At 37.0% G+C, this 17,244-nt stretch overlaps 1 protein-coding gene across 4 annotated transcripts in view; it reads left to right on the top strand.

Annotated features, from left to right (window-relative positions):
* LOC115213887 (probable GPI-anchored adhesin-like protein PGA55) overlaps positions 1-17,244 on the top strand; it is a 190,283-nt gene that overhangs the window by 124,757 nt on the left and 48,282 nt on the right. For all 4 annotated transcript variants that reach the window (XM_036504631.1, XM_036504633.1, XM_036504634.1 and 1 more), the window contains one exon: positions 31-2,803. In XM_036504631.1, coding sequence (XP_036360524.1) covers positions 31-2,803 — 2,773 coding nt within the window. The remainder of the gene's footprint in view (positions 1-30; positions 2,804-17,244) is intronic.

The raw sequence follows: 17,244 nt of genomic DNA on the forward strand, positions 1-17,244 counted from the left end.
AGTCTTCAGGAGGACAGTCTTCAGGAGGACAGTCTTCAGGAGGACAGTCTTCAGATGACCAGTCTTCTGGTAGACATGGTGGTACTCAAGGTGTGACTGTGAAGCAACGGTCGGTGAAGGCTCCAGACATGATGTCCTCCTCATCAAGTGTAAAAACAACTACATATTTTCAGTCAGATGCTCTTGATTCTGACTCTAAAACTTCCAAATCTTCCACTTTAGATGCTGAGAGAAGTGCATTTCTGAGAGATATGGCTGAAAGTGCAAAAATGTCAATGATGGGTCTAACAGACTCTAAAACTGAAGGTCAGACAGTTATTTCAGGCGTCAGACATAAGCAAGCTGATGGTGCCAATGTAACTGTCAGCTCAAGAGTTGGTGGGAATCAACAAGTTAGTTTGGGTCCCATTGTAGACCAACAATATGGCATGAGTTCCACTGGAGATCAACGATATAGTTCAAGTGTCACAGGAGACCAATGGGTTAGCTCAAGTGTTTCTGGAGATCGAGTTAGCTCAAGTACAACTGGAGATCACCAGTTTATCTTGAGTTCTACAGGAGACCAACAAATTAGCTCAGGCTCTGTTGGAAACCAGCAAACCAGTTCAAGAATCACTGGAGATCACTCGGTCAGCTCAAGCTCCGCTGGTAATGAATCAGTTAGTTCAAGTGTCATTGGAGGTCAATTGGTGTATTCAACTGGAGGCCAGTCTGTCAGTTCAAGAGACTCTGGAGAACATTTAGTTAGTTCAAGTGCTATTGGAGATTCTTCATTCAACTCAAATGTCAGTGAAATTCAGGTTGTTAGCTCAAATTTAATCAAAGATCAAGCAGTTAGCAGCAGTTTTAAACCTTCAGCTGAAAATGTAGTTGTCTTACATGGAACTGAGCAAAGAGGGTATATGGGCAGTGGTGCTAATGAAAGGACAGTGACCAGATCATCTGGAAGTAGTGTCTCTGATTCGGAGGTCTGCTTTCCTCAAGAGTATACTATCTCTGCTCAGACCGTAAACATACAGCATGTCGACTCTTCAAGATCTAAAGATGGTAAAGGATCACGAGAACAGGAGGTTAGGACTATTAGTGACCGTGGTAATGTAGACACAATTGAAGGTGGTGTATTGAGTGGAGGGACTCACATGGTGTCTGGATCAATGTACGGTAGGTCCTCTGGATCATCCTCTGAAACGATGCTCAAAACATTAGTGCCTTCTGAACAGGATCAAACTAGAAAGCAAACTAAACAACTTCACACTGCCACACATTCGTCAGATGTTTATGGATTAGGGTCAGATTATCGAACAGGCATCGCTTCATCAGGATATATTACTGGAAAAGTTCCACGTGATGAATTTTCTCACCAATCGCTGGTGACAAGCATCAGATATGTTTCTGAGCCTGTTTCTGAAGTCTCTTCGACTGAGGTACTCTACAGAACTCCACAATCACCGCAAAGTTCTGGCAGTGTTCATGGTAAGACTATCACATATTCTAGTTCTTCAGAAAAACCATCCATGGTTACAACAGTCCACAGTGAGGGGTCTAGTTCAACAGATCAAAATCTTTCGATTGAACCCATGCTCACCAGAACTAAAATGATATCAAAATCTTCAGAATCTCCTCAGAGTACTGCCAGAGTATACAGTGAGAAAACAACACATAGTAGTTCTTCAGGGACTCATAGACTGGCATCTGAACCTGTAGTTACTGTTACTGAGACTATCTATAAGTCTCCGGAATCTTCTCAGAGTACCAGCAGAGTATATAGCAAGAATACAACACATAGTTCTTCGGGGGCACCAGTTGTAACTGAAGTGGTCCGAAGTGGTGAAGGTTACTCTACAAATCAAAGGCTGGCATCTGAACCTGTTGTTTCTATTACTGAAACAATCTATAAGTCTCCAGATTCTTCTCAGAGTACCAGCAGAGTGTATAGTAAGAAAATGGTGTACAGCAGTTCTTCAGGAGGGCCGGTTGTAACTGAAGTATTACATAGTGGTGAGGGTGATTCAGCTGATCAAAGGCATTTCTTCGAACCTATGCTCTCTGCATCTACAGCAATGTCTAAAGATTCTGCTTCTTGTAATAACAGCAATGTTTATTCAAAAAAGACTGTGTATACTCATTCTTCAGGTACACCTATTGGACAAAGAGAATTCAGAGATGACAGAAACATAGAGTCTCATCAAATATCTGGGTTAAGTACTTCTCTTTCAGAGAGTAGCCATAATATTGAAGTATCAAATACAGACAGTGATTCAGTGGCTGCATCACTTTCCCTGTCATCATCATCATCTCAAAAACTGGAAGACCTCAGTTCATCTGCAGACTTCCCTGACAGTGTGTCGTCTTCTCGTATTTGTGCAGATAGTGTTCCATCTTCTGTTGACAGTGCTGACACCAGGTCATCTTCTGGTGACTGTCCGCAAAGTGTTATGTCGTCTTCAGACTCCCTTAAGGCAGATCTCGACCGATTGGGTATGGAGATGTTCACAAACAGGCAGAGCAACATGTTGGGTTTAGATGCTAACAAAATGCACACAGAATATTCTCAGAGCAGTGGTTGGAATCCTGAAAATACAACATATTCTTTCCGAATGACTGAGACTGTAACTACTTCATCCTCAGTTGGAAGTGAACCAGACTTGAGTCGAGAAGGAGGAACGAGTTTTGAAAATAGGCATGCTCTTTCCTACGGTAACCTCAGTGAACCTAATATCCAGCTGAAATCATGTATAAAGAGAAGCAGTTCAGAACCTGGCGCCAAGAAAGAGATTTCTTTTGCTGAAAGTGTACAGGGCGGGTAAGTAGTGTTCTTGCCAACTAAAATTTAATTTCTATGGTGTCGGGATGATTGATCTAATGGATTGTGTGTTTTGTCTATATAGATTCCTAAAGGTTTTCAGCTGTAGGCTTCCTCCTCCTCATCACTATTCTTCCTCCACATCATCATCATCATTCAACGTCTGCTTTTCATGCTAGCATGGGTTGGATGGTTTGACTGAGAACTGGCGAACCAGATGGCTGCACCAGGCTCCAATCTTGATCTGGCAGAGTTTCTATAGCTGGATACCTTCCTAACGCCAACCACTCCGAGAGTATAGTGGGTGCTTTTACGTGTCACCGGCACGGGGGCCAGTCAGGTGGTACTGGCAACGGCCATGCCCAAATGGTGTTTTTTTTACGTGCCACCTGCACACTGGCATAAGTGCCAGTGAGGACCTAATCACTATTTTTTCTTATCATCCCTAACCAACATCATTTACATTCATTATGTCCAGGCTTCTTTTTCTGTTTCACTTTGTTTTAACTATAGTATTGCAGTGTTCCTAAAAAAAAAGCAAAAAAATTGCCCATTCATCTGCACATCCATGTGCAGAATGCATGGTTGATTTTGTATGAGAGAGACCTAGTAGCATTGGTTGAATGAGTGCCACCTGAGGCAGCCCTAGAGTTTTCCCCCCACCTATCCTATACAAAGGTCATACACCAAGCTCAAAAGTGCCACTACACCCATAAAAGTGTCACCTGGGGCAGATTTCCCCCATCATCACCTGCCAGGTATGCTACTGCACAGACACCTAAGATAACAAAGCAGGAATCTATTCTGGACTGAATTCTTTGAACAGGTGTTTCACTGTTAATGAATCTCTCTCCATTTGAGCATTTTTTTTTTGCTTCTACATAGTAGGATTTGAACCCTGCACTGTTCAAACTAATGAGGCATTTGAAAAGTTCTGATGTTCCCACTGCAGTAAACTCTTTCTTCTCCATGTCTCCTTTTACTCTCAGGAAAATAGGGGGAAAAAAAACCCAAACTGCCTGGTGTTCTTTGAACTGGTAGCACTAGACACTATGCGAAGTGTGTGTGTGTATGCATATTAGGGTTACCCCCATCACCAGAAAAGTGATTTTAAAAAAGATTCTATAACTTAGTAATTATATCCATCCATCTCTACCTATCCATCCATCTCTACCTATCCATCCATCTCTACCTATCCATCCATCTCTACCTATCCATCCATATCTACCTATTCATATCTATCTTTCTATATCTATCTAGTAAATTTGTTCTATATTGTGTTCAGCTTTACTAATATTATTATTGTTACTGCTACTCTTAATATTATCAATATTGAAATTATGAGTATTACAACAAAGTACTGAAGGTGTTTTGGTTAATGTTAGGCATTTCATGTATCTGCATTTAAATCCAGTTATAATTTTCTTCAGTTCAAGTTTGGAGATTATATTATAGGTTACAAAAAAAAGTTAAAAATCATATTATTATTATAATGTTTTGATTTATATTAGCCCTTGTGGCCAATAAAAGAATGAATTATTATTTTTATTATCATCATTATTATTATCATCATCATTATTATTATTATTGTTTGATAAATGTATGCATATATGTCTTGCTTTTCTAAAAGTTTCAATTTCTGTATATATGTATTTGTGTGTGTATGTATGTATGTGTATATATATATACACACGCACACATACATACACGATAAACCTTTTATTTCTTATTTTGTTCTTGGTTCAGTTCATTCCGTTCCTCTTTTTCTCCCTTTTGTTAACTAAATGTCATTCACTTGTTCTGCCTGTTTGCTTACTTAACCTGCATGCTGCACCTGCTTGCTGGCTAATGCGAGTTCATAATTAGACAGACACACATGCACACACATTACTGCACCCTGCTGTATCTTACTGTCTCTTTTTTCTCTGTCACTCTCTCTCTCTCTTTCTCTCTCTGTGTCTTTGTTTCTCTATCAATACTTGCTTCAGCTGCTGCATTATGTAATGTGAAGAATTGGGAAAATACTGGATGACTGTCTTTCAAGAACCAACTCTAGCTAATGGGGTTTTTCTCTGCTGGTTTTGGTACTTTCTTACATTTTGGAGTGTGCTCATACAAACATGCAGATTTGCATATGTGTATATATATATACACACACATTTATATGAATATATATATAAAAATCTGTGTGTATGTGTGTATCTATGTATGTATAAAATTCTGTTGCTGGGTGTATTTGTGTGTGTGTGTGTGTGTATGCATGCACACATGAATATATACATAAAAATCTGTGTGTGTATCTATGTATGTATAAAATTCTGTCACTGGGTGTATTTATTTGTGTGTGTGTGTGTGTATATAAAGAGAGAGAGTGTGCTTAATATGTATTTTTGAATGTATGTGTGTTGTATATATTTGTATTATATACATATTCAAATGTATTTGTATATGAATATTTTTACTGCATGTGTGCATATCTATACATATATGTATGTGTGTGCATATATATACATATATATAAACCAAAGCCTTGGCTTTATTATCTCATTCTGTCTACTATATATATATATATATATATTAGACAGAATGAGATAACAAAGCCAAGGCTATGAGGAGTTTTCAGGACATTTATAATGAAATAGTCATACAGGTGTTTCTGGTATGTTATGGATATCCCTTCATCAGAGACAGTCTGAGAAAATATTAGAGTTCGAATTATTATGGAAAAGGAGGAGATAGGGAATCTAGAGGAAACAAGAGAATGAAAGTAGAAATAAGATGTATAAAGATATTGTATTTGCAGTTCCATTATTCGAGGAAAACGGTGTATAGAAGTGGTAAAAGTTTCTTGTACATGGTATGCAAGTTCCAATAGCAGTTTCAAATTATGGAGCTCTGGAATCAATGTTGCTCGTTTGAAAGGGTTTTATATATGTACATGTGTATATATTTGTATATATTGATGTGTGTGTGTTATGATCGTATATGTTTGTCGTGTTTGTGTAAAAGCTACAATAAAAGCATGTATATACATATGTAAAATACTACTTACTTGTCTGTGTATTTATTGAGCTAACTGCTTATCTCTTTTTGTTTTGGTTGAAATTTCGTTTTTCAATTGAAGATTTTTCTTATGTCCTTATTTGAGCTTCATGCTTAGTTTCAAACTGTATGAATCCAAAATCTGTTTGTTTGAAAGGCCTTCTTGAACCCTCATCTTTTGAATGAAATGATACTCACACAATGTTAGTGAACATTTGCTGTAGGTGGTGAAGAATCATGGGAATGATATCTTTCATCTTGATTTTTTTTTTTATATTGTTCATCATCGTTTAACGTCCGCTTTCCATGGGTTGGACAATTTGACTGAGGGCTGGCGAACCAGATGGCTGCACCAGGCTCCATTCTTGATCTGGTGGAGTTTCTACAGCTGGATGCCTTCCTAATGCCAACCACCCTGAGAGTGTAGTGGGTGGTTTTACGTGCCACCGGCACAGGGGCCAGTGAGGCGGTACTGGCAACAACCTCGCTCGAATGTTTTTACACGTGCCACCGGTACTGTTTTTACATGGTCAAGGCACAGTAATGTTTCTTGGAGACCTGTCATCATGAACTCTCCTGTCCTAGACAATACATGAGGGGTTTTGCAATTCCTTGCTGATCAACATACACAAATGATTCGCTTATAGTGATCAAATGTTTGTGCTGCTCATCGGCTCACTTCTGCCATTGAATTAACATTTCCTGTACAGGTGCAGAAGTGTGCCACTTGTGAAAGTGATTGTAGATCAAAGCGAGATAGACTGTTTTGCTCGTGAACACAAAGCGTGGCCTGATCTGAGAATCAAAACCATAATCTTGCTGTTGTGAGTGCAACACCCTGACCACTAGGTCACATGCCTTCACTACTTGATGTGTATAGTAACTGCGGTTTGTGCTTTTCAAGGAAGCAACATCTGTTCATGATGTGAGTGCAGATATAGGGTGTGGTGTCTTGCATATTTACATTGGTTGTTTGAAGTTTGCTCTGTAGCTTGTAGGTTTGGTTTCATGTTGATGAGAACACAAAACAAAATTAGTTTGGAAAACATTGAAACATTATTTGATTGTTCTATCACCCTGTAGAGAATTGCACAAAAAACTAGAATATGAACTATGGAAGCTTTGGCTGTTTGGTAAGGAATTTGCTTCCCTACCACATGGTTCTGGGTGTAGTGGCAAGCTGGGCAAGTGCTTACTATTATGGTCTTGGGCTGACCAAAGCTTTGAGTGATTTTGGTAGAGAGAAACTGAAAGAAGCCTGTTGTATATGTGTATTTGTGTGTGAGTGTGCGCGTGTGTCTGTGTTTCTATCCCCATAACTTAGCAGTTCAATAAAAGGGACTGATAGAATAAGTACCAAGCTTAAAAAAAAAAAACAGTACTGAGTTTGACTCGCTTGACTAACTCCAAGGTTGTGCTCCAGCATGGTCGCAGTCTAATGATTGAAAATAGTTTAAACAAAAAAGGACACAAGCCAAACTTTAATACACATGTATGGCACATGTAAAATAATCTCTGGAATTAATTATCAAACAATTTAAAATCCGTTGCTGATGGTGTTGTGAAGTGCAACATCGTTCTTACAATCTTTTGCTTCCAACAATAAACTACAGCAACAATGCTTCACTGTTAGATCATTCAGAAGATGAGGCTTGGAAGGTGTTGATATATTAAAGGACTTAGGAATGCTGCTGTTATTCAAACTCAAATATAAAGGACTTATAGATGTGGATGAAAAAAAACAACATTTGTAATAAAGTGTAAACACAAACATGGCTTCCGTGCAACACACCCATACACAAACAAACATTTCTTTGGTTGATACCCACCACCATTTCTATGTTATTGTTACAAGTACTTTTCTCTTGTTTGTTACATGTGTATCATATGTCCTGTAAGGTTAAAAGCTATCTCTTTCTCTTGTTCCTTCATTCCATCTTTCTCTTTCTCTTTTCCTTTCTCCTTCATTCTCTTTTTTTTTTGTCTCAATCTCTGTCTCTTTTTATATGTCATTCTTTTCTCACTCTGCTTCCTTTTCTTCTATTTTTCCCCTTTCTCTCCTCTTTTTATCTCTCTCTCTCTCACTAAATATTTCACACCAACATAGTCCTCTCTCTCTTCCTGTTTATAGTTGTAATAACATATGAACAAAAAGAAACATTGAAACATAGTAAAAAGATGAATAACTGGGTTTATTGCAGCTGTGTGTCTTGGATAAATATTTCAACTTCCTCATTATTCCTATTAAACTGTATATTAGCTGTCAGACAGATTCTTTAAAGTAATTAATTTTATTTCAAAAGGCTCAAGTATATTTTTCTTTATCTTTTTGTTATGTAAAAGAGAGAATACAGTTTGATGGAATAAAACTCCAGTATATTACTGGTACTTATTCAATGCCTTCATTTTTTATTTTATTGGTTTCAATCACTGAACTGAGGCTGATCTGGGTCATCACTTTCAAAGGTTTTAGTCATTAATATTGGTACTGAATCTGTACAGATAGTGAATATGGAACGAGTGTCAGGCTCATTTCAGCAATCTCTGTTTATTGTGCGATTAAGTCCACTGAAGCTGTGTCGTTACAGAGAGTTAGCTCTGTCGTATAAAGTTTTAAATATTACGAATTATTTATCAGTTTACACATGCATGCATGTGCCCAATACACACAGACGCGTGAGTATATATATGGTGTAATGCACAGATAACCATTAAAATGTTTTGCTACAGAAACATGTGTAGCATGGATTGAACTGCCATTGTCCATTCTTCTAACTTTATTGTACACATAGACATACACACACACAATGAGCTTCCACCGAGTATCCATCGCCTGAATTTCAGTTAAAAGGCATTGGCTTATTGGAACTATCCCAGAAGAAGTATCAAGCCTGGAACCATGTAGTTGTAAAGCAAACTTCATAATCACACAATCATAACTGCATCCAAGTGTTGCTTATAAGACTATAATTTTGTGTACCAGCAATATCATCCCCCTACAACATTTATATGTATACTAGATTCTGATGTTTTTTCACCAGTTGTCATCCATATCAATTTATATATTCTCGAATGTGTACATGTCTAATATGAAGACCTTATGATGATTGTCATTCCTAGTGCTATTCCCCTTGCTTTGTACTATTAAATTCTGATGTTCTACTGAGATGATTGACATTTCCATTAGGTTTATTTGATATAAATATATCCAGGAACTGTTTAAGGCTGAGTGGGGACATTAGCTTCTTTGTTTGAGGTATAAGGATGCAGTTGTGTGTTGGTAGCCAGCTGGAAAAGATGTTTTCCCTGGGGCTAAAAAAGGTAGTAACATTATCCTAATCAGGACTGCCACTTTACATTGGCAAATAGATTTTACTCTGTAGTAACGTTACTACTTACTTCTCACTCAGAGATTTAAAACTAATTGGTTTCCTCTTTATGAGATCAGTGACTGTGTCACTTTAAAAGTATATACCTCGAACAAGGCCTAGTGCTGCTATCTCTAGTCAACGGTTATCCTGTGTCGATGAAGAGAAATAACCCAGAAACCACAGTTCGTAGGTACTGTTTAAGGCTGAGTGGGGACATTAGATCCCTTGTTTGAGTTATTAGGACACAATTGTGCATTAGTAGCCAGCTGGAAAAAATGTTTTCCTGGAGCTAAAAACGGTAGTAACATCATCACACATACGTGTATGAGTACATGTGTATACACACACACATTTGTAGGTAATTGATGATAGCTCACCAATAAATAAATCTAATTACATATGAATTATGTATCATTAAGATGGTTTCTTGTTGACTGTACTCAACCTCAGGCACACCCTCTCTGCTTATTGAGATTTGTTTATAGCAGCAGTAACCTTTCCTTGGCACCTTGTTAATTTTTTATGGTCTCCTTCGCAGCAACCACTATGGATTGTAACCTAAAACATGTATTTGGGGGTTAGGTCTTTCGATCTGTTGGACTTTGCTGGATCCTCATTGGGTTTTCACTGGGTTGGTTACTGAAGTCTTTGTCTTGTCTTCATCTTACTATACATAGCAGGTTAGCATTGCAGAGCTATGATAGGGAGTTTGTGAGAATTTAAGCACAGAACTTGGTAATTAAGAAAATATACTTGTCAGTTAGTTTCATTTTCTTTTGGCATTTACTGCAATAATTTTTTGTTAGAAATGGAGCCTTTATGGTGTTGCTCAGTCTGCTAGAAGTAACCACATTTTCCTACATTCTTCTTTACTGTCTATCGATATTTAAGGTTACAGTGTATATCGGACGAGGAAATACATATTTACTGAAGTAAAAGAAAGAAAAAAGAGAGGGATTGGCGTGGCTGAAATACTTTTAATCATATGTCTGCTCAATCAGGGATGACCTATGGCTAAACACTAATAACAAATTTTTTAGATGCTTTGGGCTGTTTATTAAAGGTGAATAGTTCTTTGTTTTCTATGCATACACAATACTATTATTAATTCTATTGATGGCTGTCAGTTACAATAGTAATTTATACTTCAAATATTATACCATCTTGGAAATTATTTCTGTCAGTCTTCTATACATTCTAGAGTCAGTGGTGTTTGGTATACTTTCATCATCACTTAATGTCTGTTTTTATATATTTCATTCTAAGGCAGTGGGCTTTAGTACACTGGGTAAAATGCTTAGTGGCATTTTGTCTATCTGAGTTCAAGTTCTGCCAAGGTCAACCTTGCCATTTATCATTTTGTGAGGGTCAATAAAATGAGCATCATTTCAGAACTGGGGTCGATGTAATTGACTTAGGCATTCTCTCAACATTGCCAGCCTTGTGCCAAAATTTGAAACCAGTATTATATTTCATCTTGGTCCATGTCTTGTCAGTACTTATTGATCCAGTCTTTTACATTCTATGGTTGTTATGGCTTTCTGTAATTTTTCTATCTCACCTTTCATCCCCCACACCTAACGTTTTATAATTTTCCTGATTGTCTTCCATACTTCTACAGTTGCTGACTCCCCCCCCCACCTAGTATGTGTTTGTGTGTCTCCACACTGCTTGACAACCAGTATTGGTTTGTTTATATCCTTGTAACTTAGCAGTTTGGCAAAAGAGACCGAAATAATAATCACCAGACCTCCCCTTCCCAAAAAACAAAAAACAAACAGAAATAAGTACTGGAGTTAATTTGTTTGATTAAACCCTTCAGGGTAGTGTTCCAGAATGACCACAGTCCCATGACTGAAACAAGTAAAAGATAAAGGATATGATACCCTGAACCTTACATTATTCTAGATACACACCTTTCTTTTTAAGACAGCATAGTGGGATTTGAGAGAATTTGGCTGCTGCTTCTAGCAAGTCAGGCACTCATGTAGAGGTTCCCTCTTTGACTCAATCAATGTTTATGTAGCTGAATTGTGTAAATGTTTTTTTTTTTTTAATAATTATTCCCTTAGATTTTTCCCCCTCATCTGGTAATAATTTTCTCTTGTCTTGCATAGTTTTCCCTGCTCTCCCCTTTGTTTTTGCCATGATCATCCACAATTTATGGACATCTGTTATGATTTTTCGGCAATGTTTTAAATAGTGTTCCGATATCCATCTTTATTTTCATCGTTTTCCCCTTCATACCACCCACATGTCTGTCATTTGCTCAAGACCTAGAACCCCCTCCCCTCCTTCGTTATTCATTATGTTTTTTTGCATTTTGTACAGCCACACCTCTTGCTATTATTGTTGTCAGTCCTTAAATCCATCCATACATATGTAAGTTATTTCAGTTCTGTCCCTCCATCACATTGCATTCATTTATATAACATTTGTTGTTGTCGTCGCAATGGGACAAAAATTTTTTCTTATCAGCTGACAGATGGCATACTTAGCATTTTTTTCCTGAAGAAATAATTTTCCTCTGTTTCAAAAATTGTCTATTAATCAAAAAATATTTTCAGTCACCACCACCACTACCATTGCCCCCCCCCACCATTCATTCTGTTTGATATGCAGTTCAGAAGATTACCTCTGGTAGTATCTAATTGAGAAACGCTGATCTTGAGCTGTAATTACCAAGTGTTTATTGTCTCTTTTTCATCTTTGGTCCTTTGAGCCAGTTAAGGCCCCATTGTTTATCTCAATCTGGTTTTAATTTTGCTTTTATGGGAATTGCCTTGGAAATTGGTTCAGTTACTATGTTGTGTTTTATTTTTTTTTGTTCTTGATTCTCTGTTTTTATATCTTTTTTTTTTTTTTCAATTCCTGAACTGCTTTTCTGGTATTTGTCCTTCTGCAGTGCATGCATGTTTAACGCTAAATATGTTTGTAGTTTTAGAAGAATTTGCAAGTGGAGAACCAGTTTATGCAAAATGTTCCCATGCTTCTTTTCTACTTTCAGTGGTAGAACCCCTTGTTTTTGTTGTGTTTTGTAACTTCTTGTAGGAGGGCATCTTGTTGGGTGGTTCATTGTGTTCTTGAGCAAGAAACTCCATTTCACATTACTCTTTTCCACTCGGCTGTAAATGAATTCAAATAAAAAATAATAATTATTATTGTCAGAATCATTAACCCTTTAGCATTCAAATTTCTTTGTTTATTTATTCACGTTGTTTTGAATTGATTAAACGTTATCTTGTTGCTTTGAGGTGGTGAGCTGGCAGAAACATTAGCACGCTGGGTGAAATGCTTAGCGGTACTTCAACTGCCGTTACATTCTGAGTTCAAATTCCGCTAAGGTCAAATTTGCCTTTCATCCTTTCGAGGTCAATAAATTAAGTACCAGTTACGCACTGGGGTTGATGTAATTGACTTAATCCCTTTATCTGTCCTTGTTTGTCCCCTCTGTTTAACCCCTTGTGGGCAATAAAGAAATAAGATTTCAATGATGAGATCGTTTATTTTTAGAACGACATTGTAGGGTAGGTGTAAGAGGTCTGATCTAGTTAGATAAAATAGGTGTAGAATATTTTGATTGGATGTGGTCAGTTTGAATGCTGAAAGGTTAAAGCTTTGGACAAAATATCTTGTGTTGTTTGTTCTGCTCTTTATGTTCTCAGTTCAGACCCCACCGATACCAACTTAGATTTTCACTATTTCAAGGTGAACAATACAAGGGTAGGCCTATGACCTGTCAGTCCAGAGGTTATCTTCTGATTGTCTTGCAGGTGGGTACACCATCTGTTGCTAGCTTGCCAGGCTTGTCATGACATCACCATATTGCCCATGTTTGCTGGCTGAGTGGACTGGAGCAAGCAATGTGAAGTGAAGTGTTTTGCTCAAGAACACAACACATCACCTGATCTAGTAATTGAAACCACAATCTTATGATTGTGAGTCCAACATCCCAACCACTAAGCCATGCACCTCTACCTTCTTTTAGGGTCAATAAAATAAAACTAGCTGTCAAAGTACTGAGGTCAATAACATCAACTAACCCATTCTGACAAGAAATTTGTTTTGGACTGAAATTAGAAATTTAGGGTTGTGAGTTTGTGGAATCATTAAAAAGTCATGACAATTGCTTTGAGGTATTTCTTATTCTCAGTTCATGTGTTGCCGAGGTCAACTTGGCCTTTTATCCCTCCGGATATTGATAAAATTAAAAGTATCAGTCAAGTACTGTGGTTGATTATTTTGATTAACCTCTGATAAGAGTATTCCAGGCACATGCATCACAACCAAATGTGCATAACATGGTGATCTCATATCAAGATAACCAGCACATGATCTTGCAGGTGGGGCCCTGTTAGAATTTTCTTCTGGTCGAGTAACCTACCCTGCTCAAAAGGTCCCTGAATAAGGGTTGTTTAAGGATGATGAATGAAACACCCATGTTTCCAGAGGTGAATTATTCAAACCCAAAGGAATTCCTCTCAGCATGTGGCTATGATGCTCCCCCACTACTTCTGCATGTCATCAGAGATGCACATATTGTCAGTCACTAAGGGACATGCTCAACTGGTTAAGGTCAAGCAACTGACAAGCAGATCTGTGGTACTGAGCAGAATGTTTGCTTTAGCCCATCTTTTACTCCAAGGCAAAACATGTACATAACACTTCTAATCAGTTAAGATCAAAAGCCATGACAGCCAGTGCCTGGTACTGCATCAGGGCAACGTACTGCATCATTACAGTTTATTATTATTATTATTATTATTAGTTTCATTATTATTTTTACTAAAATTTTTTGAAGTGAAACAATGCATCTGTTTCATAAATATATATTTACATGTATGTTATCTAAGTATCTTGTATAGAAACACATTTTTCTTATCTTTATTGACTTTTTACTATATTTTTGGAGAGGCTTTTAATTATAGCCACAAGGTAGACATTATCTCTACTCCCCCTCTCTCTCCTTTGCCCCAACCCCCACACATACACATAATTCTATCAAGGCATGTATTCTAGGTATGCGAGGTGAGTGCCACACACCCTCAAAGTATGGTAAATTTTCTTTATAATAATTCCATTCTTGTAGTGCCGTGATATAATCTGGTCATAATTTCCTAGCAATTCTAATAATACACACTGTGAAACACAGATTAAACCAGGTTGAAGTCATCTTATGTATGGAAATAGCTTTAAAGATTGTATGTTTATACTTATTTCCTTAATAGTAGGTTAACAGGGAAGCACACACCATGACAACAACCACCATACTTCACTGATTTTCATTAGATGAATATATTTTCCATTTGAGGAAACCATATATATAATAATAATGAGAGGTGTGGCTGTGTGGAAAGATGTAAGCAGTTTACTTCCAAACCACATGTTACTGGTTTCAATCTCACTGCGTGACCCCTTGGGCAAGCATATTCTACTAAACCACCGGGCTGATTGTAGACTTGTGAGTGAATTTAGCAGTTTGGTAGTCAAAAACTGAAAGAAGCCTGTCATATATTTATAAATATATATATATATATATATATATATATTATATATATATATATATATATATATACAACAAAAATTTAACAAAAACACAACAAATGGAAAGTTTTACAAAAACATAGCAAACAGAAAATTTGTAGCTAATTCCTCATCCGTCAACGTCCAAAAGATAATTACAATTTTGCACCTTTAATATTGATATTGTTTACTTTTGGTGGTACCAGTGGCGAAGAGCCACTGGGAATAGCTAACAAATGTACAGGACAGTGACGAAGATGTGTGGTTGTGTGTGTGTCCTTGACATCTAGTGATGGTTCTAAATGATCACCACCATCATACAATGTCATTTGTTTTCAGTCTAGCCTGGGTGGGGGGACTGTTACCTTACTTGGAAACGATTGAGTCTTGGTGATAGGAAGGGTATCCAGCTGTAGAAAATCTGCCTCATTGAAATCTGTTTGACTTATGCAAGTACAGAAAAGTTGATGTTAAAATGATGTTGAAAGGCAGTACATATCAACAGAAATTTGGTTATAAAAGGATTAAAGGAATTTGGTTGTCATTTCTTGCAAATTGAGCATTGGCTCATGTTGAAATGATTTTACCCCAATAGAGGCATCAACTGAATTTCATAGTAAAACTATTTCATATTTTCATATATAGCTTTTATAGTACATCTATTCTAAGTTGTTTTCTATTATAGTCATTTTTTATATTATTTCTGTCTTTTATGTCACTATTCTTACTTCATATCTCCAGAACAGAGTTTCCATGCACTTTTATTTTGTGTATTTTTAATATTGTTGTAGTATTTCACTTTTATGATTTTCTTGTCACATTTTAGCCTTCCTATTTTAAAATATGTTCAACATAAGTGTGATATGAAACAGTTTTCTTTGTTTTTAATTCTTCTTTTTCATGGCTGTAATATGATATTTCAGTGCATGGCTTCATCTGAAATATATTTTCAGATATATAACATAGATCTTTAAATATTTAATATACATATATAATCAAGATGTTGGTTACTTTCTAAACATGTAGGAGGAGGACTAGTGTATTTAATAATATAATTTGTGTAATTTAATAAACTCAGGCACAGCCAAGGTTTTGCTGCTAGAATATTATTTCAACACGTGCATGTGTACCATACTGTTGGTTCTGTCTTTGTTAGACTTGAAAGGCAATTTATAGAGCTGAATACGGTCAAACTTGCCATCAAATTTGAGAAATTTGAGGGTTTACAGTTCTCTGTTTTATAAAAACATGAGAAATTTCATGGTAATGACTGACTGGTCACTTTGGTGTGATGGTTATTGTGGTCAAATGGTATTCAACAGATTTGTGGTTCAATTCCCTTAAGTAGCCCTGCTCATATTTTTTTATTTATTGTACCTTGCTTGTAAATGTAATTAAATCTTAACTGTTTATGTGTGTGTGTGTGTGTGTGTGTGTATATACATATATATATATATATATATATATATATATATATATATATAGGTGTAGGAGTGGCTGTTTGCTAAGTAGCTTGCTTGCCAACCACATGGTTCCAGGTTCAGTCCCACTGTGTGGCACCTTGGGCAAGTGTCTTCTACTATAGCCTGGGTCGACCAAAGCCTTGTGAGTGGATTTGGTAAATGGAAACTGAAAGAAGCCCAGTAAGAAATAAATACACAACTGAAAGAGGTACTAATATGCTTAGCTAAAGCATCATAAAAACACGAAACTATTAGTAGCACTTTCAGTTGTGCATTAAATTGCTATATACATATGAGAGGGTGCTCAAAAGTTCCTGGCTTTAAGGGTATTGAGAAAGGCCTGGTTGGAGGCCCAAACTTCTGAGTACTTTTAGAAGGCTTAGAAAAACTGAAGGACCGCTGCAGTAAGTGTGTAAATCTGAGAAGGGAATATTTTGAATAAAATCATAATCAGCTGATCTTCCCATATTTTCTTTTACCCATAGCCAGGAAATTTTCAGTACTCCACCCACTTGTACAATATGTTAAACAGTGGGAAAACTAAGCAGGTGTGTTCAAAGAAAAAAAATACTTGATGGTTTTTATTCCGCCCCAATTGCAGCATAGACACACCTTTCACAGTCTCACTGTTATAAATGCAGTGAATCAGTAATTGGAAAACTGAATATAATAAACGACTGAATAGTTCACAAAATTGCGTGATATGAAGTATTTATAAATAGGTGAAATAGTGAAATGGATAAGATAGTTGGTCACCTTGTCACAGTTTGCGTGTTCAAATCCAATCCACTGCAGATATATTATTGCCATTATTGTCGTAATCATTTAACATCCGTTTTCCATGCTGGCATGGGTTGGACAATTTGACTGAGAACAGGTAAGCTGGGGAGGTGCACCAGGTTCCAATCTGATTTGCCATGGTTTCTACAGCCGGATGCTCTTCCTAACACCAACCATTCCGAGAGTGTGCTTTTTACAGCGGGTGCTTTTTACATGTCACTGGCACAAGTGCCAGTTATGTGACACTGGCATTGGCCATGAC

Source organism: Octopus sinensis, linkage group LG7 (genome assembly GCF_006345805.1).
Source record: "Octopus sinensis linkage group LG7, ASM634580v1, whole genome shotgun sequence".
In the NCBI taxonomy this organism is placed as follows: domain Eukaryota; kingdom Metazoa; phylum Mollusca; class Cephalopoda; order Octopoda; family Octopodidae; genus Octopus; species Octopus sinensis.